Below are 10,286 nucleotides of genomic sequence, written 5' to 3' on the forward strand. Positions count from 1 at the left end.
AGCTCTATAATTGCAATATTGCAATGTTCAAATATCTTCAGCAATAGTTCGAAAGGAAATGCTATAAGATGAACTCAATAGAGACAAACAAATAGACCAAAGACAAAATCCTCTCGGATTCAGGGGAGTAATATTGACAATGAATTGTAATGAATCATATGCTCAGCAAAGTAGAGGTTGTTGTTTGCTCTTTGTGATTTACTGACACATATTGATCTTTGACATCTGGAGAGACAGGGAGGGAGGAAGAAAGGCCATATGTTTATTGTCAGCCAGGTAACTGTCATAAAATTCAGGATCATGTAAACTCCATGACATCAGAGACTTGGCGTGTGTTGGTCACTGTGGTAACTCCAGCACTTAAATCCATGTGGGGGCACGTAGGTAGCCGTAATGCACCAACCAAATGAATAAATATTCAGCTGCTGAGGCTGCTCCTTTTGTTCCTTAGCTAGTGCCATGCCTATGCAGAGAACTCCATCCAAGTGGAGTGGAATGACTTTTATTTTAGCGAGTGTACCATCATTTCTTATAAATTCCCTATTTAAGTTTCTAGTAAGATGCATGAAATATGTTGTTATATATGACACCATTACAGCTAATATTGAACAACCTTGTTCTGAAATCCTGGAATGACTCCTATGCCTTATTTCTAACTAAACACACACACACACACACACACACACACACACACACGAGTAAAATACGGCATTAAATTGTATTCTCTTTGTTCATACAGGTATTATTGTTACCGTCATAAGTTAGAATCACAGACACGTCATTATCGAAATTATAAAATGAAAAGCGCTTTGTCACTGTTATTATTACCTACCTTCTTTCCAATCTGCCCTCTTGAATATTTATTTATATTTTAGGTTTGGGAAGTTTTTTCACCCTGTCCTTGCCCACAAGCAGCCTGGTGTTTCAGTATCTCATTGTGTTCAGTAAAGATCTGTGTGCATTTTATTCTTTAAGGTGTGTTTTTTTAAAAACATAATATTTTAGAAAAGGATATACTATTAAAGCAAGGTAGTGAGTCTCTATATTAACCAATGTTATGAGTTCTTAGAAGAATGTCTGAAGATCAAAATCTTGGTTAGAAAAAAATGGGAAAGGAAACCGAAGAACTTCCTTTTATATGAAAAGAATCAGGTAAAGACTCGAAAAGTTAACTGCCTGGGAAGCCACTCGTTAGAAAAATGCATCATTTTTTTGGTCTTCAGAAGTCACAGGATATACCTAAAGAGGCTTTGTGACTTCACCAGTTCTCCAGGTAGCCTGTGTGAGCTGTCCGCAGATGGTTGACAATTGCAGGAAGTATTTAGTAAGTGCTTTTTTTGGATGTCGAATGCCTGGCTCAATAAACCCTGGTTCCCGCCCCCACTTCTTGCCCCCATGAGAGCAACAGAGGAAGTGGCCCAAACGTCACAGACTGGAGTGATTTTCACAATACCAGAGAGGCAAGTGCACAATTAGAACTAAGGGGAAGATGTGTTTAAGGGGTGGTGGTAGTGGGGGGTGTTTACTGTGACAGTGGTGAAGCTCTGATCATCAGCAGAGGGCTGTAAGAGCCGTTCTGGAAGTATCCATTAGTTCTCCTCACTGGCCTTTTGCCAGCAGCCACTCAGCCCTTGAAATCATTTCTGAATTTCTTTCTCGGTGAGTCAGATACTGGCCGTGACCTTAGCGGCAGACACTGCCCAGCTGCCTGCAGCACCCGCAGAGGAAAGGCCCTCCTTCCCCTGACAGATCAGAGGTCTTTCCTCCTCCAGAAATTCCCACGTGCGGGTCCTGGGAGGAATCTAGCTGGACCGTGGGAAGCCGTTCTCAGCCACCTGGAGATAAGGTGGTACCTGGTGGCTGCTTTTCCCTGCTGTATTAGTTTACTAGGGCCGCATCAGTGAAATACAGCAGATCAGGTGGCTTCAACAACAGAAATGTGTTTTCTCACAGTGCTAGAGGCTGGAAGTCCAAGATCCATGTGCTGACAGGGTTAGTTTCCTCCGATGTGTGTCTCCTTGCCTTACAGGTGGCCACCCTCTTGTGGCCTCTTCACGTGGTCTTTTCTCTGTGCATGTGCAACCCTGGTGTCTCTTTGTGTGTCCTGACCTCCTCCTCTTATACACACACAAGGACACCAGTCAGACTGGATTAAGGCCTGCCTGAATAGCCTCATTTTACTTTAGTGACCTCTCTAAAGGTCCTACCCCTAAATACAGTCCCATTCTGAGGTACTAGGGGTTAGGACTTAAACATGTAATTTTTGGGGGGGACACAATTCAGTCTATAACACCTGCTCAGTCACTTGGTTTTTTTTTTTTTTTTTTAAGAGTGCAGTTCACTCACTTGGGAGAGTGTGGTGCTGACAACGCTAAGGTCACAGGTTTGGATCCCCGGACCAGCCAGCCACCAAAAAAATAAAAGAATGCACACACATTAAAATGGTGCTTTTGTAAAAAGGAAAAAAAACTAAATAATAACAAGACGTGGTCTCAGAAGTCAGGAGGGCTGGGTTTGAAGCAGGCTTCACCGTTAACCAGCAACTCCCTTCACCTCAGTGTTCCCTGGTCGCCTCCTCTCATGGAGCAGGCACAAGAACATGACCATTCCTCCTGCCTCTGTGGCCTGTGGGCAGCACCAAGTGGAGAATGCATGGGGAGCCCCTCCCAACCATTAAATGTTGACTGTCACTGACGTGGGGGCACCTGGCCACCCGGCCCAGTGGTTTAGATGGCAGGCCCTGGAGTTGGACTGCCTGGTGCAGATTCTAGAATCGCTATCATGAGCTGATTAACCTTGGCCGACTTATTTCCTTCCTCTCTCCCACAGGGTTCTTTTCTGAAAAACGGAAAGAATGACAGTATTGACTTCACAGCTTATCGTGTGGATTAAAGAGGCCGGCACTCACTGAAGCCCTCTCCTGGTAAACAACCAACACATGTCATCCGCTGTTACAGTTTGTACATGTCATCACCTCTTTGCTTATGCTCCCTTCCCGTCCAGCCTTCTTACTCATGTCCGGGGCTCCCTTGGTTTTCTTCTGGGATATCTGTTCAGAAATGGTTGCCTTGTGGACCTAAGAGGTGAGAGAAGGGAAGAATTCCCCCAGCTTAGTGATCCAGAGCCCCTGATGAGGCCAAGGTAGCGGTCACCCCTCCGTGACAGGACTCTGTCTCACTCTGCCCAAACTCCCTGACACTTCCCTGCTGCTGATGATGGGAAGGAAGCACAGACTCGCACGAGTTCATTAGCCTTCTGGAGAGATGCCTCAAGCACACATCCTGCTGTGAAGCCACTGGCCCCGTCTTTTCATACTGACGGAGAACTAAATGCAGACCCACCAAGTGAGGCAAAGGCTGTTTATCAAGAGCTCACATTTTGGCAGAGATGCAAAGGCAGTCAGAGGAGAGAGAAAGCTTTATAGTGAGAAAAGGGGAGGTTTCAGGTGTGCCTGACTGGAGGCTGTTGGCCTGGGGAAGCTGTAGGCAGCCGACCAGAGGTGGGGTAGCCTATGTGATTGGTTAGGGGAGCATGTTTGGCTTTCTCTGTTTGGTCTTAATTTAGAAGTCTGGACAAAATTAGGTAAGCTGTCAGTTATTAATCAAGTCTTGATCATTTGGGGCCAATTGTTACAGGAGTTGTTTGGCTTCCTGGATTGTTACTAGAGATAGCAGGCTGGCCTCCTACAAGTCTGACTTACAACAGGCTGGCTTCTGGGGCTGATTACTGTGGGTTAGAAATTGGTATCCTGAGCTGCTTGCTGCAGGTTATGGGTCAGAATTCTATTTTCGTGTATGATCTGGCCATAGCTGTTTGTATATTCAGTCCCTCAGGGGTTTGTCTTGAGCAGGGCTATTAGGATGAGAACTTGTATGCTTCATTGTTCTTGTATATACCACACATCTACATCTTACAGGACTTTTGCAGAGAGTGGTGGTGGCTAATTCTGGTTTTCTCAGGACACTTGTGTATATAATTCTTTGCCGAAGTCTCTTGGCTCCAGGGTCTTATTTCAAAGCTGAAGCCAAAGCAACATTTTGGGCTAGAAGGAAGCAGGTGTTCCCCATTTTAGAATTTCAGAGGAAGGCTCTAAGAACCGTAAATATGTGTAGATGGGAGCTGATTGTATGGGTTTACTTGCCATGTGCTCTTGATATGCAACTATACCTGTAAGAAGAAATGTGAATTTGGAGACCAGGAGATTCTTTCTGGACAGATGATCCTGAATAAATTACTAATCTTCCTGAGGAGGTCTCATAAATAAAGACAATAAAACCTGCCATCATTGATTTTGCAGATTTCCAACTCTTCTGAAGATTTCATGTATGCAAAAAGTATTCTAAGCCACTAGCTATGGTAGTAGTGCCTTCATTGTTTCAATTTCTCCTTTGCTGGGCTACCTGCTCTGCAGTCAGAGCTCAGATTCAATACAAGGGAGGGGGCCTGGCAGGACAAGGCTGCTTCTGTCCCACAGACCCAGGGGTTCTATTAAGATCAGTGAGATGAGGCTCAGATACAGAAATTTGACATGAGGATATTCTGTCGTGGGGGTGGGGGCAATCTTATTTTCAGAAATAAGGTGAAAGTCCAGATACTCTGAATCCCAGTTCAGAGTTGGCCCTTGAAGATATGAGTGAGAATGTCTCTGTGGATATAGAGAGAAAGGATGTGGAGCCTGGTGATACTGCCTGGCTGTGATGTAAGGAACTGAGGACCAGAGAAGCAAAGTGACATCACTTTCTAAAGTCACAGTCCTTGTTAGCAGCAGATCTAGGCTTAGAGCCCAGTTCATGTGATTCAGTCCAGGGGTAAAGTGTTCTGACTGACTAGAGTTTACATACGGACTTCATCAGGGCTCTCAGTTTCTATGCCCTGGGGACAGTTATGGGGTGTGTGGTGGGACTGAGCAGTTAAGGAGGAAACATCTATTGAGAGCAGACGTGCATTTTTCTATTAAATATTGAGGGGTTCTTGTGTACGATTTTGATGGAAAACTCTGCTGCTGAAAGACAGCTTGATGATGACGTCAACAATGACGATGACCATGACAATTTCTATTCTTCTCTGGAGAACTGGAGAACTGGAGAGCAGAAAAAATAAATGCCTGGAGTTCCAAAGCATGGCAACAGCACAAAAACATCCATCAGAAGAGGGAGAATTCTCCACGGAGGGTGACCAGACAACACCCAGGAAGAAAGAAGTGTGTCTTCAGTGATATGCCCTCTAGGAAATCAATATAATTTATTGTGCCTCCTCGGGGCCCATTTTATATACTTTGAAGTCCAGAGGACAGAATAAAGGAACAGAAATCCATTTAAGCTAGCACAAATAACAGAGGGGGTGTTATATTTTTAGACCCCAAGGACAGACAATGCAGGGCGTCTCGGTGGAATCAGAAACTCAGGAGCAAAGGTTGTTCTCTTTGTTTTGCAAGGGCTTTTGTGGCCTCTCCAGGCCTCATGGTCTCCCTTTTCTCTGCTTCTCTCCTGTCTCTCTCTGTCTTTTCTACTTGCTCATGCCGCAACTGGACTGGCAGGCCAATTCCATGACATCACTCCCTAACTACATTATTTGTGTGCCTTGGGTTGGACATTTAAGAGACTGACTCTGATGGACTGAGCACAGTCTACAGTCTACTTCGATGGGGGAGGAGGTGGTGCCGTGGGTTATGACAAAGGACTGAGGGCTACAGGGTGTGTCACCTTGAATGGGTGCAGGTGGGGAGGCGACAGTTGGTATCTCCACCTTAGACATTTGTGCTGACAACAATAACACTGTAATTTGGGGGTTCCCCAGGCTGCCACACAGTGTGCTGTTCATGGCTGTACCCACTTGAGAAGCTTTTATGAGGCTACTGCAAATGTTTTACCATTTCAGTGGTCACATTCCCTTGCAACCCTGAGACCCCAGTACCTTCCGGGATGTGCAGTCTTTAAGCTTTCTAATAATAGAAACAATATTCTTACAAATGGAGTCTCACTGGCTGGTCAAATGACATTTGTCAAAGGAGAACTCAGAGAATGCCTCCATTTGGCCCTGCATTTTACAAAAGCTTCCCTGTGGTGGCTGAGAGTGGACTCAGGAGTGGTTCTCCCAAATTCCAATCCTGACCCTGCCATGCAGCAATCATATGGCCTTGAACAAGTGATTTAGTCTCTCTAAGACTTAGTTTCCCCATTTGTGAAAAGTGCACAATACAACATTCTGGGGGTAGTGAGGAATCTGTTCTGAAATCACTCTCCCTAGAGAATGCTCAGTAGATGTCACCCACGATCGCCACTGCTCTTGTTAATCTCCCTTTCACGTCTTACGGACCTAAGTGAACTCAATGACTTCCCGGCATTCCTCCCAGCTCTGCCCTGATTCCTTCCCCACACCTTTGCACGTCCTAAGAGTTAACGAGTGCTTGGTGGTTAATCAACTGACTTTTGTAATGTTGCAGTTTGTGCTCCAAATCAAAGATGGAAAAGGATGCGTAAGCCCTAAGACCTTGACCTGAATTTGAGTGATTTGGTGAGTACCTCTTTCAAACCTTCCTTTCGGATGATTTGCATATATGCCCCTCCCCTGAAATAAAGAGAAGACCCCAGATGATTTCTCCAGTTTCTTTTTTTTTTTAAATTTACTTATTGAATCAAAATTGATTATACATATTTTGGGGGTTCAACATTGAGACATGTTGATCAAATCAATATTACTAGCATATGTATTGTTACAAATTGTACTTATTCTTTATGCACCTTGTTCAATCTCTTCCCATCCCCCTCTTCTTCTCCCCTCTCTCCTCTAATTACCCTAGATTTCTTCTCTCCTTCTGAAAGAACAATGGTTACTCTGTTGATTTGTTGCCTAGATGATCTGTCCAGTGCTGAGAGGTGTGATCAGTTCCCCCAATATTATCATAGAGCAGATGCTTCTTCTGTCACTCTGAAATGGGCTTTTTGGAGAGAGACACCCTCTTCTTTTCTTTATCTCTGCTGGTGACTCTCCTTGGGTCAATGTACTCCAGTGGCTGGTGGACCATCTGCATGGTGGTTGTGGTCTCTAGCTGCTTTCACAGCAGCCATGGTTATTGTGGTGGCTGTGGTGGACCACCTACATGGAGGTGATGTTTTTGGCATGCTCCTTGGCACTGGCAGTGTGCCTGGTTGTGGGGTGTGTCTGGTCCCTGGCTCCATGCCTTGGGTTACCAGGTGGGCCCTGAGGTGCTGGCACAATGTGCCTGGTCGTGGGATGGGGATTCAGTCCCCTTCTGCATGCCTTGGTCCCCAGGAGAGCCCAGAGGCACTAGTGCAGTGTGCCTGGTTGTGGGAGGGGGTTCCAGTCCCCAGCTCCAAGTCCTGGGCCCCTCAGTGGGGCCACGAGGTATTGGTGGTGTGCCTGGTTGTGGTTGGGGGGTCCAGTCCCCAGCTCCAGACCTCGGGTCACTGGGTGGGCCATGAGGCACTGGTGTGGTGTGACTGGTTGTGGGAAGGGGGTCCAGTTCCTTTCTCCATGCCTCAGGTCCCTGGGAAGGCCCTGGTCACTGGTGGTGGGCCTGGTTGTGGAAGGGGGTTCCAGTCCCTGGCTCCATACCTTGGGTTCCCATGCAGGCTCCAAGGTGCTGTGCCTGGTTGTGGGAGTGTGGTCCAGTCCCTGGCTCCAAGCCTCCAGTTCCCAGGCAGGCCCCAAGGCACTGGTGGTGTGCCTGGGCGAGAACTAATTTTTTGTCCTTTGCTTACTTCTAAAATGGGGGACCTTCCTGTGAGAACCAGTATGTGAAGTCCATGGTTGAGCTAAATTGCTGCTGTGCTGCTGATTCCCTAGGGAAGGCTTTTTGTGCAGCTCAGTGTTTAATGGTTGACCTTAGAGGTACTTCCGGCTCTGCAGAGACCCAGTGGATCTGGGTTGTGTAGAAACTGTGATCTGGGCCTGAGTTTTTTCATCAAATTGCACCCCATGCAATTCTGCATTCCTAACCAGTCTCCTCTGAGTGGTCCTGTGCTGACTTGGGGGGGCAGATCAGCTGTCCTTGCTGTGCCCCTGTGTTCTCCCAGTGGGCCCGTCTCCACCACTGCCTGTGCTCCAAACACTTCCCATGGGACAGGCCCTGCCCAGTCCCTTGCGCCAACTCACCTGCCTCTGAATGGTTCCTTTTTTCCCATTGTTCTGGCTCCTCGCTCCTGCATGGGTCCACAACAACCCTATTAGTGGTCTGCTGTCCTGGGGGCCACCAAGGCCCTCTTCTCCCCTGCCGCCTCCAAGCAACTCCATCCGAAGGGTACAGCTGCAGCTTCTGCCAGCTCCTGCTCCGTGTACTCAGCAGCTCAAACCTTAAAGCAGCCGTGGCAAGAGATGCTTCGAGCAATATTTTGCTTTTTCTCATCATGGTTTCTCCTGTCTTCATTAACTCCATAGATCTCTCCTCCTCTTCCCCTGAGCTCCAGTGGCCCCAGCTTGGCTGATGTTACATTTTTATAGTTGTAAATTTGTTGATTTATGGGAAAGAGTGACACTGCAAACTGTCTATTCCACAATCTTGACCAGAACTCTGATTTCTCCAATTTCTTTGATCCCTATCAGTACTATCTAAAATTATCACCCTCTATACGTGGGGATGATCGTGGGGTCTACTCCTTGAGACTGTACACAAGATCAGAGAGCTGGAAAACCGCACAAGAAGTTTCAACACAGATTCACCCTTTCTTATTCTTTTCTCCTCCAGGAGCCTGCCTTGAAGATCATGAACTTGTCTTCTGAGCACTGCAATGTATCGGACTGGCTGAGGCTAGAAGCAACAGTGAAGGCCTCTGTCTATGTGGTTGCTTTCTCTTTTGCCACGTTCATCACTGTCATCATTATTGTAATAGTGTCACAGAATTTGACACTGAGGAAAGAGGTCCGATACATCCTCCTTTGCCATCATCTGCTGTGCATCTCCTCCTACTGTGGCCTGGGGATTGTTTTCCAAGGAATGCAGGCCCTGCTGGCTGACAGCCCCGTGCTGATCTGCTGGCTGGTGTTTGGGGCACAGATAAGTGCTGGAGAAGGGATTCTCTTCACTCTGGCCTTGATGGCTCTCAACACTTATGTGGTGATCTGCTGGCCACTGAAATCTCTGTCCTTTGTAGATTCAGTTAAGTATAGGGTTCTGGCTGGGACCTGGATGACCATCATACTCAAGAACATTTCCTTATTCCTCATAGAGGGCACCTACCCCAGTACGGTTGCCATTTTAAAATCTGAACCCATCTGCCCTGTGATCTTGAATGGCACTCCTGCCAGAGCCATTAGCATGGTTTTCCTTTTCATTCTTTTGTCTGTCATCCTTATAAGTTACTTTCTGATATACCAAGAAGGGAAACGGGCTGGCCATTTTAATAGGTCAAATGTCAAAGCAAGGAAAACTGTCCTTATCCATTTAGTGCAGATAAGTTTACATGTAATACCAACGCTGCTAGTCATAGGTTTGGGGAAGAAATGTGGAGTGTTTTTCTTTGCCTTAAATTGGGTGCTTTTTGGTGTCTTTGCATTTGCCCATTGTTTTAACCCTCTGATCTATGGGCTCCAGAACAGAGAGCTGCAAAGCAGATTGCACCGTTGGAGGTGCTGTCAGCTGTGCTGTGCTCACACAGTGAACAGCAAGGGGGCCAGTTTAGCCAACACTTAGCCATTCTGAATCTGTAACTCTAGTCCTAATGCAACATCAGCTAGGGTTGAGGACCTGCCTTTACTCAACCTAAAACTGATGCCTTGATTTGATTTTGAAAGTAATATGAGTAAATCAAAGTGATTCTTCTGGCCCACAAACTTCACTACTGCGTGCACTCAATCAGCTTCATTAAAATCATTTTAGTGTTTTTAATTCTAAACCCAGATCAACATTTTTGGTAGCATGACCAACTGTGTCTGAGTAATTAGGCAGCTTTTGAGAATGCATTTTTTTTTTTTTTTTGGAACTGAGAAATAGTCCATGGTTGATATGAAGAGAAGTTTGGCTGTTCCCCTTATGTTAATTAGGGGTAGTTTTGGCCGAATATCATGACAAAAACAGCAACCAAATAACTTCAAATAGTTCAAATTAATTAAATAACTTCAAATAGTTCAAATAACTTCAAATGACTTCAAATAGTTAGTGCCTGATTTCTTTCTTATGTAAAAGAAATCTGGAGGTATACAATCCAGGGCTGTGTGGCAGCTCTGCAGACAACAGGCTCATTCTCTTCTACCCCGCCATGATTAGTGTGCTACCTCATGACCCATGATAGCTGTCAGTGCACCTGTCATCACAACCACACTCCAACCAA

The 10,286-nt window shown here is 46.0% G+C and overlaps 1 protein-coding gene across 1 annotated transcript; it reads left to right on the plus strand.

Annotated features, from left to right (window-relative positions):
* The first annotated feature begins 8,722 nt into the window (after positions 1-8,722).
* Positions 8,723-9,649, plus strand: LOC134369908 (uncharacterized). Its single transcript, XM_063086743.1, has one exon. It carries the CDS (start codon positions 8,723-8,725, stop codon positions 9,647-9,649), a length of 927 nt encoding a protein of 308 aa, XP_062942813.1.
* Positions 9,650-10,286: the final 637 nt, after the last annotated feature.

The sequence above is a fragment of the Cynocephalus volans genome, chromosome 1, assembly GCF_027409185.1.
Source record: "Cynocephalus volans isolate mCynVol1 chromosome 1, mCynVol1.pri, whole genome shotgun sequence".
NCBI lineage: Eukaryota > Metazoa > Chordata > Mammalia > Dermoptera > Cynocephalidae > Cynocephalus > Cynocephalus volans.

Bases quoted from the DNA above. Each gene is read 5' to 3' on its own strand.
- LOC134369908 (XM_063086743.1), top strand. From the start codon at position 8,723: ATGAACTTGTCTTCTGAGCACTGCAATGTATCGGACTGGCTGAGGCTA.